Source organism: Neolamprologus multifasciatus, chromosome 15 (assembly GCF_963576455.1).
Source record: "Neolamprologus multifasciatus chromosome 15, fNeoMul1.2, whole genome shotgun sequence".
NCBI lineage: Eukaryota > Metazoa > Chordata > Actinopteri > Cichliformes > Cichlidae > Neolamprologus > Neolamprologus multifasciatus.
In genome coordinates, this window is record NC_140453.1 from 6,351,475 (window position 1) to 6,373,333 (window position 21,859).

The following is a 21,859-nucleotide window of genomic DNA, read 5'->3' on the forward strand; positions in this document are numbered from 1 at the left end:
GGCAGAACAACAGAAATGGCGAATCAGCAGTTCCTTTGGACGTGCTTCTGCAGATGTTTCAGTGTGTGTGTGCTCGCTTAGCCACGATGAGTTCTCACCTTGAATTTTGGCACAAAGCGGGTGAACTCCTGATGCCAGTTGTTGAGTGTGGACGCTGGAGAGATGATCAGGAATGGACCCCAGATGTTATCTCTCTGTTGCAGGAACAGAAAAGCAAATGCAATGTCAACCACCGCAACAGGTGGTCTGCTGTGCTTGTGTGAGCAGCACCCAGAAAACAGGAAGTCCTGGAGGGCCTGTGAAGCCCACAGCATGCACTTTCCTGCCAACGACAGTTGACTGAAAAGCTTGCATTTCCACCTTTTTTTTTTTTTTTTTTTTGGCCTTTGGGGTTGTGAGACTAAAAAATGTAAAGAGCTGGCAAATCAGCTCTTCAGAGGAGTGAAGTCATATGACTAATTCATTGAAATGTTCCAGCACCTGCAAAAAGCCAGAAACTGGGGACCCTTTAAAGGATGCAGGTGCAAATAGGCTGCCTTTTAGATGTTTTATCGCAAGTCGAAAACAATGGTGGAGTCAACTGAATATTCCGCAAAGTGTTTTGGAAGAGTGTGGTGAATGAAACCTTTTGGCCCCCCGTCCTCTCTCTCACCTCTGCTAAGTGTGCCAACAAAGCGATACTCTGAACCGTCTTTCCCAGTCCCATTTCATCTGCCAAGATTCCATTGATTCCCTGTGGAAATGAAGAGCAAAAGAGAAAAGGGAAGAAGAATTAAATCACTCAGTGGGGAGGAAAAAAAAATATTAGAAAACATCCTAAAACTGTACACATGTTGACCAAAAACAATGCTAGCAAGCACTGAATCATATTAGTGCTGTTACACTAGAGATTCATAAATTTTCTTAACCAAAACACTAATAATTTATACTGTTGGCCATTAAAAACTGCCCAATTCATAGTAATGAAAACTAACTAAAGGAATACTGAGAGTTTCAGAAAAGCGCAGCATAAGTCAGAAAAAAACAATAAAAAAAATAAAATAAGACATGTGTACCTGTTCATAAAGGTTAGCCAGCCAGTTCATGCCTTTGAGTTGGTAGCCCTTGAGTTTTCCGTTGAAGATGGTGGGCTGAGGAATGTCTTCATCTGCACGGATGGATGGGTTTGAAAGGCTGTAGCTTTCTCCAAACCCAGAGCCGGCTCCTGTGGACAAGCTGCCAGCTGCATGCAGGGATGCACTGCGACTGTCTTTAGCCTCTTCATCGAACATTCGCGTCTAAAGGAGGAGATTTGGACATTACCGGCAGTTGCGCTGTGTGAATTAGGGCATCTAATAAAGGATGTGTGTGAATTACTCACTCTCTCCTGATGAATCTGGTAGGCCTCTTGGGCATTCCTCAAGGCCTGGGATTTGTAGTATTCGCTATCTGCAATCACATACCATCATCTTGTGCATAAATGCATTGCAAACCATTTAAATGTAATATTTCTTCTGACAGAGTATATAGTCAAATCACAGCTAGTCTAAACTGAAATTCTTACTAATGTATTACCACAATTCTTTATACTTAATCAGATGAACTGCAAATTATCATCATTAGTAAACGGTATAATGACAACAATCATGATAAAAACAGAAAGTACACACTCTTTAAATTTTAACATTTTTGCCTTAAAATCTTGCAAATGTACAAAACACGACATGTTACACTCGTTATCTATTTACCGAAAAAGCAAAATGCAGACGAATTGAGTAAAAAAAAATAAGTACATACTTACTGCTTCCCCATGAATTAGCAGGAGAAGCAGCAGTCAGCTGCTGCTAAGCAAATGCACTTGTTTACCTGATCATCAGCACGTGTTCAACAGAAGACATTTTGGGAGTTTGCTGGCCTGGAGCATTCATGTGTGTGTTAACTTAATGTGTTAATTCACCCCAACGCCAGACCCAAGACCTATATCTCAGGCTCTGCAGGTCTCAGTTAGTATGCCAAATGTTAACATTTGTGACAGTACAATTAGAAAAAGACTCGCACAACAGTGATGATTTGGGCTTGCTCTACAGTGACAGGACCTGGGCACCTTGCAGTCATTGAGTCAACCATGACTCAATGACTGCAAGCTGTATGCCAAAGTATTCTAGAGTCAAATATTAGGCCATCTGTCCAACAGCTAAAACCTGGCCCAAACTTAGTCACGCAACATGACACTGATCACAAGCACAGCCACAAATTTATGACAGAATGACTGAAAAAGAAAAGAATCACGGTGTTGCAATAGCCGAGTCAAAGGCCAGGCCTAAGCATGACCTAAATGCTGTGATAGAATACCTACAAATCTAAATGATCCATAAAGAAGACTGGACCAAAATCATTCCACAGTGACACGAGAGACTGATTGCTTCACTAAGATCCTGAATCAAGGGTGTTCTTACTTTTCCACACAACGCTTTTGCATTTTGACTTAGTTTTTGTTAAATACATAATGACACAGTGTAACACATCATGTGCTTCGGTTCATTTGAGGTTAATTTTAAGACCTACTGAGGACTAGATCATTTTTATCATGCTTGTGAATAGATGGAGAGTGTACTTTTGTTTTACCATTGTAGAGGAAGAAAAAAAACATCTAATCTACAAGTAGAAGATTAGACAGGAAACAAACAGAAATGAGTTTCGTCCCATTTAATTTCACACTGTTATAGTTGATGAAGGGAGTCAATATATACAGTGGGGCAAAAAAGTATTTAGTCAGCCACCGATTGTGCAAGTTCCCCCACTTAAAATGATGACAGAGGTCAGTAATTTGCACCAGAGGTACACTTCAACTGTGAGAGACAGAATGTGAAAAAAAAATCCATGAATTCACATGGTAGGATTTGTAAAGAATTTATTCGTAAATCAGGGTGGAAAATAAGTATTTGGTCAATAACAAAAATACAACTCAATACTTTGTAACATAACCTTTGTTGGCAATAACAGAGGTCAAACGTTTACTATAGGTCTTTACCAGGTTTGCACACACAGTAGCTGGTATTTTGGCCCATTCCTCCATGCAGATCTTCTCAAGAGCAGTGATGTTTTGGGGCTGTCGCCGAGCAACACGGACTTTCAACTCCTGCCACAGATTTTCTATGGGGTTGAGGTCTGGAGACTGGCTAGGCCACTCCAGGACTTTCAAATGCTTCTTACGGAGCCACTCCTTTGTTGCCCGGGCGGTGTGTTTTGGATCATTGTCATGTTGGAAGACCCAGCCTCGTTTCATCTTCAAAGTTCTCACTGATGGAAGGAGGTTTTGGCTCAAAATCTCACGATACTTGGCCCCATTCATTCTGTCCTTAACACGGATCAGTCGTCCTGTCCCCTTGGCAGAAAAACAGCCCCATAGCATGATGTTTCCACCCCCATGCTTCACAGTAGGTATGGTGTTCTTGGGATGCAACTCAGTATTCTTCTTCCTCCAAACACGACGAGTTGAGTTTATACCAAAAAGTTCTACTTTGGTTTCATCTGACCACATGACATTCTCCCAATCCTCTGCTGTATCATCCATGTGCTCTCTGGCAAACTTCAGACGGGCCTGGACATGCACTGGCTTCAGCAGCGGAACACGTCTGGCACTGCGGGATTTGATTCCCTGCCGTTGTAGTGTGTTACTGATGGTGACCTTTGTTACTTTGGTCCCAGCTCTCTGCAGGTCATTCACCAGGTCCCCCCGTGTGGTTCTGGGATCTTTGCTCACCGTTCTCATGATCATTTTGACCCCACGGGATGAGATCTTGCGTGGAGCCCCAGATCGAGGGAGATTATCAGTGGTCTTGTATGTCTTCCATTTTCTGATGATTGCTCCCACAGTTGATTTTTTCACACCAAGCTGCTTGCCTATTGTAGATTCACTCTTCCCAGTCTGGTGCAGGTCTACAATTCTTTTCCTGGTGTCCTTCGAAAGCTCTTTGGTCTTGGCCATGGCGGAGTTTGGAGTCTGACTGGTTGAGGCTGTGGACAGGTGTCTTTTATACAGATGATGAGGTCAAACAGGTGCCATTCATACAGGTAACGAGTGGGGGACAGAAAAGCTTCTTACAGAAGACGTTACAGGTCTGTGAGAGCCAGGGATTTTCCTTGTTTGAGGTGACCAAACACTTATTTTCCACCCTGATTTACGAATAAATTCTTTACAAATCCTACCATGTGAATTCATGGATTTTTTTTTCACATTCTGTCTCTCACAGTTGAAGTGTACCTCTGGTGCAAATTACTGACCTCTGTCATCATTTTAAGTGGGGGAACTTGCACAATCGGTGGCTGACTAAATACTTTTTTGCCCCACTGTATAGAAATTTCAGCCATCAACAATGACTACTAATTTCTTCTGTAATACATTAAACTCGATTGAGTCGTTCATACCATAGTCCTCTTGTCCCATGTTGACCATTACTCCTCCTCCAATGTCTATCTGTCTCTGGGCTGCAGTGTCTTCAAGTTTTCTCAGAATTTCCTCCTGTGCCGCATCTCCACCTGGAGCCCCCACGCTAGCTTTACCACTCATAAAATGAGCATACAGCTCCGTCTGGGTAATGAGAAAATTCAGTTTGCGCTGCTGACGCTTGGCCTGAGAGAGTCAAAAAAAAAAAAAAAAAAACCCAGGGAGAAAAATGTATCTATATTTAGGATTTTCAAAAAACCTGCAATGGCAAATTAAAAATGTCTCCATAATAACTTCCTTGTCACAGACCTCTCTCATTTCTTCATCAAGTTTACGTTGCTCCAGGGCTTCCTTCTCGGCTCTCTTTCTGTGCTCCTTTTCCACCTTGTCATATTTTTTCCAGTAGAGCATCATCTCCTTGGTAAGACGCCGGGCACGGGGTAATGTTTCTTTACAGTTCTTCTGAGCCTGAATAGCTGCACGCCGGACCTCTCGCATGCACTGGTGAGCCAGCTAAGAGGACATGAATCACACGTTAAAAGTTACTTTTGCAATATACAGACATGAAGAGTTACCAACACGCTGAACACATGTGTGCAAAACCAAAAACAGTTAACAAAATGCTTTAAATGTACCTAACCATACAGTGCTGTGTACACTTTACTCACCTTTTTTGCATTGGTTAATACCAGATTCTTAGCAGAAGTCTTCTGCTTGAAGGACTGAAAAGCGTAGAAATGGGACAGTTGGCATTAGAAAATGTTGGAAAAATGGGACCAACATCAAAACAAAACTGACTCTTTGCTTAACTAACCTTGGGGATTTCTTTTTTGGCAATGGTGAGCCAGACTTTGCGTCGGCGAGCATTCAGCTGCTCGACGGTGAGATGTTTTTTCTTCACCATGGGCAGCGGAGCATCATGGGAAAACTTAGCAAATATTTTGGTGACGAAGGGACGCTCCTCATCCACAAATTCTCCCTCTCCTCGTTTCTTCTTCTTCTTTACTTTTTTTAGTTTGGCTACAAAAAAAAAGGAAAGACATTTAAATGAAAAGGTAGATCTTGTTTGCGGTTTTAAAATATATTTTTCTTGTTTGTTTTTGTTTTCCTTAAAGGCACTGACACTGGCATGCCTTTTTTCTTCTTACCCTTAAATTTCTTTTCATCTTTGATTTTCTTTTTCTTTGGACCCAGCAGATGGCGTTGTTGCTCATAGAAGGGATCATGAGTAGATAAGAGTCCTGTGCTGTAGTACTGATACTGGTGAAGCTGAGCAAACACAAACACACAGAGGAGCATGATACATCTTAATTAATATGTCTGAAGAACTTTGTTGTAGGTGATGAGGCTCTGAATTGGCTGATTTTCATTTTTTTAAAGTAAATGTCTTGTCCTGTACTTCTTTATTTAGTGGGGTTCCCCAAGGTACTATTTTGAGTACCCACTTATTTGCTTCTTATATATTATCCCTGAGGCAAATTGTGCATGGCCATGCCATTGATTTCACCCAATTATATATTTCACCACCTGTTCTGGCACCAGAGCTACATCCTGCATTATGTTCTGACTCTCTGAGAGGGGATTTCCAACACATTTCGACAGCTAAATGACGCTAAACCAGAAGAAATTATGAGAAACCACTATGAATCAAGCACAAGCAGTGTTATTTGCTCCTTTTGTTTTGTAGCACTTATTGATTAAGAACTTAATTAAGAAGCTTATTATTGCAATGACATTAAATTGACACAAAGTATTAGCAATTAGTGTTCTTTATTTATGTGTGTATTTGTACCTCCCGGTCAGAGTAGAAGTTGCTCTGATGCTGCCTCGTGTAACGATGGAGCCTCAGCATGTCATGTAGTTCTTCCCGAGAAATGCTGAAGTTTGCGTCATCTGAGTCTGTATCTGAGTCTGTGGTGTCATCACTCAACAAGATACTCTACATGAGAAAAAAAGTAGGTACAGGCATGGTTACAGGAAGCTGAGAGCATGTGACACACAAACGTATCCTATGAGAAAGGAGGTAGATATAAAACTAAAATTCTTCAAATATGGAGGTCAGTATTAGCCAGTGTAAATACCTTCAGCCATTTCCTGTTCTTCTTCAGCTTAGAAAAATTGTAAAGGCTTGTTTTATTTGCCTTTTGGTCTGTGAAACAAACAAAAAAAGAAACAACACAGGATAAATATGCATGAAAAGATTCATTAAACCAATGAGTGTGGATGTGTAGCAACATGTCACTAACACATTTCTCAATACATCTTACCTTTACCTTGCAGAAGTACTCCATTAAGCGGCTTGCCATCTGCCAATCCATCTCCTTGATCACACGACTCATTCTTTATTGTCAAAGCCGTATCATGAGTGGTGGCATCCAGGGAGATCCCTGGCTCCAGTCCACCCTCGCTGTCATCGCTATCATCACTACAAGAGAAATGTATGGCTGTAAGCTCAACATTTGCATCCTATTTGTATATTATCTGTTCTCTTCTTAGATAGTGTAATGTAAAGCAGATGACAAGAGGTGCAATCAGCCATGCAAAACATCTAAATTTATATATATTTATATATATATATATATATATATATATATAAAAATATATACACACACAACATACAGTTTCATTTTGATAAGATGGGAAGATTGCTGCAAAACACTTCGGTTTTTTTATAGGTGGCCAAAACAAACCTTAGCCTGGAAGCAACAAGTGAATGCCCACTATCAGCACCTCTTTTTCTGTACCTGGTTATGTCTCTGTTGAAGATAGCAGCGGTTTGACGCAAAAAACTGTCCAACTTCAGGGATCTTTCTAAGCGCTGCAGGTAGAGAGGTTTGGCTAGGCTGGAGGCCCCTGATACCCCAACCTCCAGTTGGCCACCCTGCCCTGACGCCATACACCACAGACCACCTCTGCCCAGCAGGGCAGGACCTTTTACTGAAGAGAGAAGTATGGAAGAAATAGATGTGCAAACGGCACAAGGTAAGAATGAGCAGTACAGGAAAGTTACAGCTATGTGAAGAAAAACATTTTAATGTTATGCACCTAAAGTGTTCACCTAAAGAGTAAAAATGGTCCAGACTAAAAGGAACTGTACATTGCTTCATTTTCTCAGCTAATCTGGTATAATGGGAGATAATCCCCTAGTATGTTTAAAGATTTCATAATTACTGCCTACATTTTTTTTGTCAAGGTCAGAAAAAAGGCACTTACACCAAAGACAAAATACTTGCCTCCAAATGCACAGATATGAAGTATGATACTGTCCATTCTACAAAATGTTTATTCTATTATTTTTTTTTTTAATGGACATACCTTCTCAATAATGGATGCCATTGATTTTCGATTCCAACACTAATGATCAAGATGAAAAGCCTACAAAATAAGAAATGCAGTCACACACTGACAGTTAAATGCAAACAAAAGCTTTTATTAGAAGCTCATTTTACAGTGCTGTACTAACAGTGTTTATGCACGTGATTTCAAAACGACAAAGGAAAAGTTAGTTTATTTGAACATTTCTATGCGTTTAAAGTAAAAATAATTTGCTTCCATGTTTCAGTATAAATACGTCGTACAATTAATTGTGCTTTGAACTCAATTTTGAGAATTTATTTTAGTTTATTTTCAATAAAAAATAAGTTATACGTTATAATCAGCCATATATTATGTTCGATAGTGTGTCTAAGTAATCTTGGTAATCATTTTCAGTCCTTGCAGTTTATTAAAAAATAAAATTCAACTTTAGGCATAGTGTAATTAATTAAGTGTTATTATGCATTAGGTCCTTATGAAGAGTCAGGTGGTTGTTTTGAGAGTTTCCATGCTAAAGTTAACTCAGCTGTCCACAACAATACCCATAAACAACACTATGGTATTTATTCACTTGACTTTCTGTGAGTTCATTTCCTCAAATGTAGCAGGCTGCAAGGGACTAAAGTTTAAAAATAAATACTTTTTTAAATAGCATTGCTATCACGTCGTTACGTTGTGCTTTGGTGGATAGCGAAACCAAGCTAGTGTTAGCCAGGGCTTGCTAGCTAACCTTCAGCAATACTGTAGCTTCAAAGCTAACGACCGTTAGCTGTCAGCAAAAGCAGCATTGCCTCGGATCAGTGACAGTAAAGAGGCTCAATGTGCTGCTACAGACGCTCACTGACGGCTTTGCCCACGCCAGTTCAATTAGGTAGCACAGGTAGTTTTACTATAGCTAGCCTCTCCTTGCTATCTTTGTAACTTAGCGTATCATTAACGTTAGCTAGTTAGCTTATCAAATACTAAGGCGTTTTGACACCTTCGTCCTCTCACACCATTAATATGAAGTATTTAAATCGGCCCTGTCTCTTTAAGGCCACCACCTCCCTGCCTAAACAATGTATTAAGATATGAAATCGGTTTAATGACAACTCTTTAGCTTGCTTGCTGTCACCATGCAGCGACAGCTAGGGCCTCCGCCCGCGCCTCTTGGACCCTCGTTTCGGATACGAGCCGCGGCTCGGTTGCTTGGCGCACGCATGATCCCCATCTTTTAATTCTTTCTCCCTCCCGGCCATCTTCCCCATTGCTCCTTCGCCATAACAACCACCGCAGAGTCTCTCACCTCGGCCCCGTGTCCGCCTTTCAGTCTCTCTCGTCGCTGCTGCCGACTCTCGGTTCTCTGACTCCAAAATGGCGGTTTGAGATGCCGAGCGAGTCTGTGAGCTTTGAGTCGGCAGCAACAGCGGAGAGGCGGCCACTTTCTGTTACTGAGAGAGCAGAGACACGACGCCATGGCGAAGGTACAGCAAGGAGCAGGCATTTTAATCAATCCCAGAGAGAAGGACGCCAACCTATCCACGTCTCCTAGGACATGACCATGACAAAATTTTCACCTGTATTTTTCGCTAATAAAATACGAGATAGCGCTATCATGCCTTCGGGTTTGGAACGTGTCTTTGCAACTAACGTAAATGTATCGATGAATTTCCGATGTTGATTGATCGTGTCTGCTGGCTGCGAAGATTACCGAGCTACGTCTTACGTCACTAGAAGGGAACTCCGTTTTAGGTAAAGTGGACACCGTCACAAAATTTTGAAAATGTGAGTAAGTAATTGGCTTAAGATTCTCGGAGGACAACAAAAACAACAAAAAACACATTTTATAGTCTAACTTACCAGTTATAGTCTCTGATAATGACTGAATTATATAATGACTACAGGCTCATGGAGTTGGTAGCAAGGTTATTATAATTAAAACTAAGAATTGAAGTTACTTATAAACCAATTATTTCTGTAAACTGAAATAAAAATAAGAATTAGACTTCGGAGAAATTAAAACTAACAGAAACAATAATTATTTTTTTGCAACAATAAAATTAAATATACAGGAAAATTCTTGCACATCTGTTTATTGAACATGGCAAGTCCACCACTTTAGGCACATTAGCTTCCTGTCATCTGTGTTTGGATTATAGTACCAGTTGTCAGCCTCACAAATCTTGATCCTGACAATTGTAACTTAAAAGAAAAACTTCCAAAAACTGGCAGGCAGCGATCCCAACAATGACACATGTATTTGCAATCACTTAAACTCAGATCTTCCTGTTAAAATGCAGTTTACACAAAATCACCAGTTGCATCTTTTTCACTTATGCTGCTCTTTTCTCATCTTCCTTTAACTTACTGGGCTGTTAGTAGTCAACTGCAATCTTGAGAAACTTCGATGAAGCACAGGGCTTTTCATTTTTCACAGTAAACATAAAATGATTTGTTAAATATTTTTTACATTTAAGCCAAGTCAAAAAAAAAAAAAAAAAATCTGTCATAACTGAGAAGCTGTACTGTGCCATAGCTGAACTCAAAAACAGCCTATATGTTATATAATGTTTAGATGAACACAGATGCATTAATTGGAGAGAACAAACCGAGCTTAGGACAGGCAGTTATTTTGTTAGTGCATTTTGTGTTTTCACTGAATCGAACAAATACACAACATAATGCAGTTAACAGCTAGAAATGAGTGTAAAGCAGTTGTATCCTTATATATAATCTGAGGTTTAGGCACATGTATGCAGTATACAACTCTAGCACAAGCATAGATCAGGTTGGTTTATGTCTTCTTTATGTTCTTCACTACATACTCCTAGTGCAAATGTTCAGTTTCAAATACTGACAACAAAACAAGTGCAGTTTCTAGAGGACAGAAGCTGATTAAGTGTTCAGCAGTAGGCACTACCAACAGGATATTGGCATGTCTCCGCTTAATGTGTCTGTCCTGTGGATCATCCACTTTCGCTGACATATAGTGAGTTTGTAACGAAGAGAAAAAAAGTCTTTGTTCACAGCCAGCTGGATTTCTCCTCCTCAAATTTCTGCGGATCGATGAAAGGCTTGTCGATAGATTTGATCATCAGTTCGCCGCAGTATACGCACTCGGATGCGACGATGTCATCAATGTCTGATTTTATCTGCTCACGGCTTGTGCCCGCAGTGGCCTTGCCCAAGCTTGATGTGTCACCCTCATCCTTAGGTGCTGGACGGTGGCGTGATTTGGATGATTGCGTGGTTGCTGCCAGCTTTTTATGAAGATCCTCCAGGCGATTCTGCTTGAAGGCCGACAAATGAGGAGTCACTTCCTAAAAAAAACGTAGAAGGAGGAAAAAAAAGGTCAGAGGACATATTCAGAGTCGATAATTTCCAGATTGATTACTGACTGAATTAAATAAAAAGTGAAATATTCCTGTGTGCAGCAAGTTACCTGCAACAGGCAGTCATTGTGGAACATGTGCCCACAGAGGAACAGATAGAAGGGCCTGTTGAGCAATGGGAAGTCACAAGCAGCACACTTTTCTTGGGAATCCACTACACCATACTTGTTCCTCATTTCCTGTATGTCTTCCCTAATACGTTTTGCGCTCTCGGTGGCCTCTTCCATTTCCTGCTTCAGCTCTTCAATGTGCTGGTTGTACTCCTCCAGGGAAAGGCAGATGGCCTCCTGAGAATCCATGATGAACAGAGCATTAAGAACCTTCATTTGAAATAGTACACTATTTTGTGTGTTTGTGAATGCAGATGCCAGCCAGTATCACCCCATCTGGATATTCATCACCTACTACAAATAGAAAGAAAAAAGTGTCTAAAACCTTGCCCACTGCTTAAAGATTCTACTTATGAATACACAGAATCTGATTACTGAGATCAGGTCTCACCCGACCGCTCAATTTACTGTAAAAACACACACACTGAGGGAAAAAAAAAAGACAGGAAAGAACATCCTACTTATTACAGACCTTAAAGTGGTCGATGGTGACAAAGTCTGGAAAGAAAGGAAGGATGTCTTCAATTTTGAGCAGGTTGCAGCTGGACAGACAGTTCATGGCTTTCTTAACATCTTCCTCCTTCTGCACCACATGCTTGGCGATTTTCAGCCAAAGCTTTTTCCTCAACTCCTCATCGTCCTCTGGGAGGTCAGCGCAGGACTTGGCCAAGTCCACGTCTACCTGCGGACAATTAAAAAAAAACGACAAAAAACAGTGCAACAATTGAAATCGCCAACTGCTGTCTATAATTTTGATAATCTGGAAAAAAGAAAAAAAGTGACACAACATTTCAATGATTTACATATGTTCACCGCTTCTTTACGAGCACTGCTGATCCATTAATATACATTACTTACTTCTAAAGCAAGATCCACTGCCTCCTCGTACAGTTCCATAATCCTATAAACCAGCACACAGGCCTGCCTGTAGCCATGCTCCGCACACAGCCTGAGAGCATACTTGAGATCGTAGTGGATCTCTGAGGCGTGTGTGCCTGCCTGCTCTAGATACCACAGCAGAGAGTCTGGTTTGTACTTTGCATAAAGCGACAGCAAGTAGTTATGGATGGCCTCCTCTGTTACCATCAGCTCATAAACGCAGAACTCCATGTAGCGGATGGTCTCGTTGATCTGCTGCGTGCTGCCCATCTGGCTGTAGTTCATCAGAGCTGGGATGAGCTTCTTTGGGTCCAGCCTCTTGCCCATCTGAATCCACGCGTCCACCACGTTTTTGGGAATGTGCTGCATGAGCACCGGGGAGAACTTGTAAAAAAGCTTTTCGTCACAGTGCTTGGAGAGCACATCCAGAGCAGCGCTGTACTCGTCGTGCTGGCAGTAGTGGGATATCACTCTCTCGTAGTCCTGCATGACGACTGAGAAGTAAACCATGTCGTCCACGTTGCCGTGGCTGGCCAGCAGGTCGTAGATGGTGGTGCGGTTGTTATACAGGCAGTCTCTGTGCTTGGAGCTGCCAAGGAACTGACGAAAGTCGTCACGGGTTTCTTTGAAAATGACGCTGTTGCCGTCACTCTCCAGCTGGCCGAGGCGATTCAAGTAGAGCTCAGCTAACCAGGTGACCAACAAGGTGATCTGAGTTCTCTCACTGGGTTTGAGATTGTTTAGCTTCTTCAGTAAGAACTCCTTTAAGGCCTCCTCTTGTTTGGCTTCTATGAACTTGAGAGCAATCTCTTCAAAATAGTTCTGTGTTTGTGCGTAGCACATGGCGCTCTCCAGATAGCGTTTATTCTGGAAACAGTGCTCAGCCTCCTTTGCCAACACCATGTCCATACACTCAGGCCGATCGCGACAGTACTCCTTGGCCAGATCAAATTTATTCATGCTCATGTACATCTGCCAGACATCCCTGGACTCCCGCTGGATGTGATATCGAAAAACTGCCCGCTCAGTGTAGATCCACACCAACCCGCCAACTGGGTCTTTGATCATTTTCTTGAGGCTGCCAAATTTATCTGGGAACAAGTCCTCGTAAACCACTTGCCCGTTCAGAGTGCAGATGGCCTTGACTCGGTCATGAAGCAGGAGCAGGAAGTGGAACTGTGTCAGCACAATGGAGATAGGCTTGTTTTGATCAAGGTCAATGTCTGGAGTGTATTCCCACACCTGTTTGTGAAAGAGGAGATGTGGAGATAGTATATGACACATAAAGACAGCAAGGATGAGATATTACTAAGAAAAATGTTAAAAAGTTTTCACACACGCTGACTGACATTTACCTGCACATCACTCAGCAGGGAATCAGGCCTGACGTAGTCGAGCTGACCATAAAGAACTCCATTACCCATCATCCAGGCGAACGCCTTGGGGGACGTTCGCAGCTTAGGGGTGTAGAATGTGATCTCGCTGTGTCCCATATTGACTGGGAACTCCTGGAAACTGGGCAGCAAGTCCTGATTTTGATTGAAGATGGAGCTGAAGCCTTGCTGCTCTGACCCCTCGGCTACCTTACCCACAAACTGGAACAGGCGTTTGCGTGTGGTAGCTATGATAAAGTACTTGTTCTCCAGGCCCCGCTCGACCTCCAAACAGCAGACTGGAGCAGGTTTGCCGTCCTCCTCCACAGAGTGGACCTACATCAGGATGTTATCAATTATATCAAGAGGAAGAAATGAACTACATCAGGATTTTCTTCTGTTTCCACAAGTGCATTAAATGTATATGCTTATAATACAGTTTGAACAGTTAAAACGTACAAAGCAGATGTGGCTATCGTGTGCTAAATAGCAGACGTAATCACTTTCTCACCTGTCTAAAGTATTGATCTGGATTGGTGTTAAACAAGCTGCCCTCATTCGCGGAGATCTCTGCCTCAAAAATGATGCCTTGACTCGTGCCGACCAGGATGGGTCCTGTGCTGGTCTCGTTGCCCAGCAGCTTGTTCCAGCCCACACTCTCGATGAGGTGGCCTCTCCAGCGGGATAAACTGCGCACCTTCTGGGTGTTCCTGTTGAGGTACAGACACTCACTGGTGTTCAAGCTCATCAGCAGATGGGAGCCTGTAACGGGAAAATATGGAGGAGGTTATAGCTGTTGTTAAGCAGTCATAACTGTGACATAGCATTTATATATGATGATGATGATGATTTATAGATTGATGCACTGCCAGACATTTTTGTCTAATTGTTTTATCATATGAAACTGTTGTCTTTATCCAAGTTCAGACTTGCTGTGCATTGAGGTTTGTGGCTGCTGATATTACAGCACTTATGTATGAATGCTGAATCACCTCAAAATACACAATGACTAATCAAAATCAATTATTTCTCCAATCATACAACAATATATAATATCTGCATAATCTATAACAACATAACATAGCACTGTCTTGCAGAATGTTCGATAGTAATTAGCAGTCCATTTATGATGTATAAACAATATTTTGAAAACTATTATGGTTTATCTCACCTGTTGGGTCCAGGAACAGTCTGTGCACTTTACTGTCATCTTTCCTTCCTAATTCAGTCTGGTTGGGTTGATCTGGTTTTGCTAAGTCAATCCTACACAAAAGAACAATAAAATGGAAAACCTTAGTACAATATCTTGAGACAGATGTGCTGAATAATACAACAAAGTTAGAATGTTGTGTAAAAATGTAAATAAAAACAGAATACAGCTAAACTAAAGCAAGCGTAAACACAACCTGACAAATGTTTAAAACTAGGAAGATTGTGCCCATTGTGAATTACAGAGAGACATTCAGTTTAGGGTCCAACATATTAACCATACAATATCTTCTAAACTTAGGCCTTACTTCTTTCAGGAAGAAGATGCTAAGCATGCCAAACGTCATTGTTCACATATTCCACGAGCATAGCTGTGTAGTGACAGTGTGTGGGAGATTAAAAACACTTTTCAAACGAGAAGTCCATGAGCTGCTGTAAGCAGATGAAATTCAATGCCGAGCACAGATGGGAAAACGTTTTTGATTTCCCAACAGCATCAGCTCCTCTCCCACACTGGCAGAGCGTTGTTTAAATGAAAGATAATACAGCAGTGTGGTAAACACGTCCCTGATCCAAAACACTTTTGATTTACATTTTAAACTGCACCTCCATGTTTTTACAAAATGGGTTAATGACGGTAAATTACAAAACAAAATAACAAAACCTAATGAAACTAATCAAAGCCATACAAACAGCAGTGAGCGTTTGAACTGCATGTCATTGTGCTATTTGCCTTAGCAAGGTGTCCTTTCCCAGACTCATGCACAGCTGATTGTTGCAGACAGCCAGATGATTTATCTTCTCAGGTGGGGTGAAATCAATCCTCTGCTTGTTGAATATCGGCTTCTCTTCTTCAAGCCTCGCGTTGACAAAGCCTAACGTTGAGAATATAAATGTCTGTATCAGCCAAATATTTCCCACTGCATCTTAGCACGGAGCTTTAAAAAAAACGAAGAGGGCGACCTACCAGAATGGGTTATCCCGATGTTGGTGCTTGACAGGCGGCTGTGCTGCTGCGCACTTTGCCGGATGTTTTGAGAATCCTCGTACTCATCGAGAATTGAAGCCATGGTTAAAAGTGCCTCAGCTCACTTATTGAATGGATTAACAATACAGGACAGGAGCCAACCCTAAAGCAACATGGGGTGGGAAAGAAAACCTGCTAGCAGGTAGCTAGCCAGCTAGCACAAATTTACCCGTTAGAGCTGCAGTAACGTATTTCCTTTGTCCGCGTGAGTCTAAGTTAAGAACAAAAAAGCACAACAGACGCGTTTATTCTGCAGCATTAACACACGAAGAGAGGAAATTTCAATCATTCGTTTTCTCACACCAGCTAACTTAGCTTCCGCGTACAGAACGCAGGGTAGACCGTGATAATCAGGTGACACATGGAATCATGTGACCACTTTGAATGCAATGCTATCTTGTAAACACCAGGGAGCGTAGTTCGTCCAAAAGTGGTTGTATTTAGACGCTTAGAAAAAAATATAAATAAATCCTGAGCGCTTTTGTCATTTACATGTTGTTCAAGTATCGGATACTTTTCATTTTTAACTTACAGACGGCAAAGAATTTGTATATAATATTTTCTCCACAATGAATGTCTAATATATATGGGCTTTATTAAAACAAGCTAATCTATATATCTATCTAATAGAGAGAAAAGCTGAAAGAAAGCTGTTGTTATTGTTCTGTCAGTAGGCGTGTCTATGCAAATCACAACCTGTCTGAGCACAGTGGTTGCCCTAAATACGTCCCACCCCGCACATGTTGCTCCTCAGTCGTACTTCTACAGTCAGTCTGGTGGTATGTGTCAGAGAGAGAGGCAACCTACGGTATCTAGTGTCGCTGCGACCGGGACGGAGAAGAGTTTGCATTCAGAGGTTTAATGTTCGGCTCGACATGCCACCTCACATGGATTACTTTTACCACGAGTCCCGAGTCCCATCTGCGTGCGGGCTGACCCGGGAGGATGAGCTCGATCCCGCTGTCATCAGCTGTATGCTGGTCGGAGACGGAGCCGTCGGGAAGACCAGCATGATCATCAGCTACACCTCCAACGGATATCCGACAGAGTACAAGCAGACAGGCTTTGATGTCTTCTCCGGTGAGTGATGATTTTTAATTTTTAATGACAGCACAGATTTACATTGAGTGGCAAGTTATGTTGGAAGTGGAATGGCACGAGCTGCATGTTCTGATGTTTGAATTGGTTACTGTGTTTACTGTAAACTGACTGACTGATGTGGTTTTTAACAGGTCAGGTCCAAATTGACGGATCTCCTGTCAAAGTTCAGCTTGTGGACACTGCTGGCCAGGTATGAATTCCTTTACACTTGAATCAAGAGTTTCATTTAAGGCTGACACAAAATACCAAATTATCCACTGATGAGACACCCTTTTGAATTTAATGATATGAGCTATGAAAGTACAGACCGTCACATCCTTGCTTAACCCACTGTGTGACTCACTGACAGGATTTCAAACTGAATGTTAATGGCGTATTTAGTGACTCAGACTTGGTGCTCACTTTGATCGGCATTAACCCTCGTTCTGTCTCCACACAGGAGGAGTTTGACGAATTCCGCGCTATGTCCTACGCCCACACGGATGTCTTCCTCCTGTGCTTCAGCATGGTCAACCCCACCTCGTTTCACAACATCACCAAGAAGTGGGTGCCAGAGATCCGTTCTAACAACCCGACTGCTCCCATCATTCTCGTAGGGACTCAGTCCGACCGGCTGCTGGACGTAAACGTCCTCATCAACCTGGACCGATCCAACGTCAAGCCGGTTCTGAGCTCCCGGGCCCGGAGCATGGCGGAGAAGATCAGAGCCACGGAGTACATAGAGTGCTCGTCGCTCACGCAGAAGAACTTAAAGGAGGCCTTTGACTCCGCCATCTTCGCTGCCATAAAGAACAAAACGCGTAAAACCAAGAAGAGGAGGTTTTCTGACAGGCGAACCAAAGCGTTCTCCAGGTGTAGCTGGAAGAAGTTCTTCTGCTTCATCTGAACTCCTTGTGATTGTCGACCCTGTGGGTTGTGGACAGAACCTTGTTATTTATTTGATTCTCCTACTTTCACTTCGATCACATATTCAGTATGTGGCAGCGTAGCACTGTTTCCTTTTTTTAAAAATGATTTGGCTTATTTTCAGTGGGATGCCAAATGGGGAAACAAAAGACACGATTGAGAGCACTGAGCTAACATCAGCAGTGACTGCAGAGAGGATTCTGGGTCGTTCTCACATTGACCCGGGACAACAGTATTGTTTACATTACATTTACATGTTTGATTTGGTTCACGTAGCCTGCGCCCCCTTGAGAGGATAGGACGGTGTGAGCTGACACTTCAGTGTGGGGAGATGAAGAGATCAAGCTCGAGCAGGCACAGGGAGAGAGAAGAGAAAAGACCAGGTCTTCATGTAAAGCTGTGAATTTGCATGGTGCTCTGCCTTTTAATGTAGGCATGTGAGAGAGATAGAGAAACGGAAAGTGTCGGGTCTGTGTTTGAGCAGATGGGCGTTAGCCACTTCGCCGCTGTGTTCCCACTGCCTGACTGCACCGGCGATTTATATGCAGCAGCTGTGAGTTCACCTCGCTGTGTGAGCTGCCGCATTTTTACCTGCGTGCAAATCTCCCCAGGCTGGTTTTTCTGTTGCTATTTTCTGTCCTCCCCATTTAAGGTCAGCTGATGTGACCGGTGTTTATTTCCTGATGCACAATTGATAAAGAAAACACAGAGGGAGATTTTGTTTGTGACACATCAAGTCGGGCCGAGGAGCTAGTTTGTAAATCTCCTCGTCTTAAGGTGAAAGGTTGCAAGAGACCAGTGACCTTTGGCTTTTTATTCCCCTCTCCTCATCAATCTGCATCTGTGAAAGCTAGCACTGCAGGGATCCCGACTTCCTAACACCAACCATCTTCATCCTGGCTTTCTTATTCGCCTCTTCTTTGTTTTGTTGGCTCAATACGCTGCTTATCTCCTCCTGTGTGTACAGTTAGGGGTTGCTAAACAGCCTCAGTGTGAATGCAAGTGTAAGGTAAATACACTTTAAAAAAACAAGCTTGTACCTGTGACAAATGTGTAAGAATGAAAGAAAACTTACATTTGCACTCCAGTGTTTTGTTATCTGGTGGGTGTAAACTTTTGTATATTTTGTTATGCTTCTCGTGGAAGTCGACTAAATGTTTAAACTGTTCTGTTTATTAAAAACGGGTCTTATCGTCGCGCGTATGTTTATGAAATATCACACGAGGCACGAGTTTTAACAGGATTAATGTACACTACAGATTTGTTATATTTTGTATCATTACCAAATCACCATTAATCTTAACCACCTTCTGCTCTAAAGCTGTGTGTCCTTTACATGGAGTGATGTGATGCCAATAAATGAAGTGAAGCTCATCTATCTTCTGTGTTATGTATATATTTTTTTAAAGTTGTTAAACAGTTGTTTATGTGGTGTGATGCGAAGGAAAACTTTGTAAAAAGCCGAAGCACTGCTCGCTGCAGGGTGCCCGAAAGGTCCCCAGGATCACACCGGGTAGTTTTCCTGAACCACCCTCAGCCCAAACATATGATAAACAACCTCTGGGCTCCAGCTGTGCGTCGGCTCGATCAGTTCCAATGCAATCCACATGACTGTTAATGGGTACTGGCAGTGTCATGCTGTGACTGATTGCCACGTCTTGATTAGGCCTTTTTCCAAAATGACACGGGAGAGTGACATTTGGGGGAGAGTGACTGAATCAAATGCACTGATTGAGAATAAACACTAGCGGTGGAGCACAGAACATTGATTACAGACTGCATGCATGCTTTTGTCTGAAAGGAATCTCTTGTACTCGTTTTTAAGCCCGAGCTGCAGAAAAATAAACGTGGACGGAGTGTCGCCGAGCAAACTGAGGGTGAACATGACAGAGGAAAGCATGAGAAGTGCCTTTGTTCAGAGCAGTGAGCGAGAGCATATGAAAACGCATTCATCCCAATACTTCAGAAATCTGTTTGCCATTAGTCAGTGGGCAGTCCGTCATGTGGAAATCTGTCAGGGTTCTGTTTGAACGTCTGTTATTGATAGGGAAGCGCGGGACATCTCACTCTTGGCCTACTGACCTCATGCAGTGGAGAGGTCACAGAAGGGAGCTGGTGTTTTGCAATCTGACAGCGTGACAGCGCTTTCACACATGAACTCTCGGTAACCAGCTGGTGTTAGCCATGACCACTGACAACAGTCACAGAGGTCCATAGAAAGATTAAAGCTGCTCTTACAAATAATTCCATATGAGCAATGGTTTAAATGATGATCTTGTACTGTGTGGGTGCTTTTCAGTGACAAACACAAAGCTTTATCATCCAAATCAGTGTTCACTATTTCCACCTCCCACAGTTTAATATTATGTATGGCGCTAAAGACTCTAAAAGGTGACTGCATGCTACCTGCCCACCTTCAAACAGCAGCTAAAGGCAGCAGCTGCTGAAAAACATAGCAGAGCATGGCGAGAGATACTGCCAGAAACTAGCACCTAATAAGTGTGATCAAAACATTGGGAGAACTGGTCCATAAAACTCAAAAGCCTTACCTGATACAGGTGTGGCCAATCCCACATTTAAGGTTCTTACACTCTCAGTGTTATTTTCTTGCTACGACTATATCACTATATCATAGTCTAAGACCTTCAGTGTGCGCACATGGCACTTTTACTTCAACCATGTTGTTTATTTAATTCAATTCAATTCAATTCAATTTTATTTATATAGCGCCAAATCACAACAAATGTCGCCTCAAGGCGCTTCATAGATACAGAGAAAAGCCCAACAATCGTATGACCCCCTATGAGCAAGCACTTTGGCGACAGTGGGAAGGAAAAACTCCCTTTTAACAGGAAGAAACCTCCGGCAGAACCAGGCTCAGGGAGGGGCGGCCATCTGCTGCGACCGGTTGGGGTGAGAGAAGGAAGACAGGATAAAGACATGCTGTGGAAGAGAGACAGAGATTAATAACAGATACGATTCAATACAGAGAGGTCTGTTAACACATAGTGAGTGAGAAAGGTGACTGGAAAGGAAAAACTCAATGCATCATGGGAATCCCCCGGCAGCCTACATCTATTGCAGCATAACTAAGGGAGGATTCAGGGTCACCTGGTCCAGCCCTAACTATATGCTTTAGCAAAAAGGAAAGTTTTAAGCCTAATCTTAAAAGTAGAGATAGTGTCAGTCTCCCGAATCCAAACTGGAAGCTGGTTCCACAGAAGAGGGGCCTGAAAACTGAAGGCTCTCCCTCCCATTCTACTTTTAAATACTCTAGGAACAACAAGTAGGCCTGCAGAGTGGGAGTGAAGTGCTCTAATAGGGTGATATGGTACTACAAGGTCATTAAGATAAGATGGGGCCTGATTATTTAAGACCTTGTATGTGAGGAGCAGGATTTTGAATTCAATTCTGGATTTAATTTATCTTAAACTGTATTGTTTGTTTTCTTTATTAAGGTGCTGTAACATGATCATTTCCCTTTTGGGACCAATAAAGTTTCTGCCTACCTACCTGCCTGCCTAACTACCCCTTTATCTGAAAAAAGAGATCTATGATCTTGTGTATTTGTACTTGTGTGCTTCTGGGCTCTGAATCTTCTCCAGTGTGTCAAAACTGCAATCAATAAAACACGATTTTCATTTTCAGGAAGTGGATCAAATTGCAGGCAAATCTGTCGGTCAACAAAGATCGCGTTGATATGACTAACAAAAAAAAGGGAAAAAAAAGACAAACCCAATACAAAATCCCTCCTGTGCTATTGCGATTGCAAGCTGACACAAACTACAGATATTATTATTAAATCCTTTATTTAAACAGGTGTTTTCATTGAGATTGAGATCTCTTTTTTGAGAGACACCTGTGTACAAAGACATATGCAAAAATGAATAAATCAGGCGTTACACATGATCACAGTTTAATAAAAACTTGCAAGAGATATAACCTTTTTAAAATCAGAGAATGTAGCTTTATAGCTTTTCATGGCCTGTTGCATTTAGACGACATCATCATTTTAATATATGCTGCAAAGGTGAGTCAGTAACTAACAGTAAGAAATTATGAATGAGGATTTGGGTCTTAATGTTCTTGAGAAAGTGGTTTTTAGAAGTGAGTTCAGATGGTTTCCGGAATGTTCTCCCTCA

At 42.1% G+C, this 21,859-nt stretch overlaps 3 protein-coding genes across 6 annotated transcripts in view; 1 reads left to right on the plus strand and 2 right to left on the minus strand.

The window, feature by feature from the left end:
- ino80 (INO80 complex ATPase subunit) overlaps positions 1-9,118 on the minus strand; it is a 44,170-nt gene extending 35,052 nt beyond the window's left edge. For 2 of the 4 annotated variants that reach the window (XM_085132418.1, XM_085132416.1), the window contains exons 1-15: positions 9,027-9,108; positions 7,742-7,801; positions 7,171-7,363; positions 6,694-6,851; positions 6,508-6,575; positions 6,219-6,365; positions 5,575-5,695; positions 5,241-5,446; positions 5,095-5,148; positions 4,736-4,939; positions 4,408-4,612; positions 1,361-1,428; positions 1,056-1,277; positions 653-733; positions 99-194 (exon numbers count right to left, since the gene is read on the minus strand). In XM_085132418.1, the coding sequence (XP_084988544.1) occupies positions 99-194; positions 653-733; positions 1,056-1,277; positions 1,361-1,428; positions 4,408-4,612; positions 4,736-4,939; positions 5,095-5,148; positions 5,241-5,446; positions 5,575-5,695; positions 6,219-6,365; positions 6,508-6,575; positions 6,694-6,851; positions 7,171-7,322 (1,782 nt within the window). In that variant the 5' untranslated portion in view covers positions 7,323-7,363; positions 7,742-7,801; positions 9,027-9,108. Of the gene's footprint in view, positions 1-98; positions 195-652; positions 734-1,055; positions 1,278-1,360; positions 1,429-4,407; positions 4,613-4,735; positions 4,940-5,094; positions 5,149-5,240; positions 5,447-5,574; positions 5,696-6,218; positions 6,366-6,507; positions 6,576-6,693; positions 6,852-7,170; positions 7,364-7,741; positions 7,802-9,026 lie in introns of all 4 variants that reach the window. The other 2 variants (XM_085132419.1, XM_085132417.1) reach the window with 1 other exon arrangement.
- Positions 7,742-16,094, minus strand: vps18 (VPS18 core subunit of CORVET and HOPS complexes). Its single transcript, XM_085132420.1, has 10 exons — positions 15,651-16,094; positions 15,417-15,558; positions 14,646-14,737; positions 13,986-14,236; positions 13,457-13,810; positions 12,081-13,343; positions 11,695-11,904; positions 11,163-11,399; positions 9,027-11,040; positions 7,742-7,801 (listed from the first exon to the last, which is right to left on the minus strand). Exons 1-9 carry the CDS (start codon positions 15,751-15,753, stop codon positions 10,744-10,746), a joined length of 2,949 nt encoding a protein of 982 aa, XP_084988546.1. The 5' UTR covers positions 15,754-16,094; the 3' UTR covers positions 7,742-7,801; positions 9,027-10,743.
- Positions 16,095-16,326: 232 nt separating this feature from the next.
- Positions 16,327-19,095, plus strand: rhov (ras homolog family member V). The gene is made up of 3 exons (XM_085132422.1): positions 16,327-16,790; positions 16,943-17,001; positions 17,251-19,095. The coding sequence occupies exons 1-3, from the start codon at positions 16,451-16,453 to the stop codon at positions 17,695-17,697; spliced, it is 846 nt and encodes a 281-aa protein (XP_084988548.1). The 5' UTR covers positions 16,327-16,450; the 3' UTR covers positions 17,698-19,095.
- Positions 19,096-21,859: the final 2,764 nt, after the last annotated feature.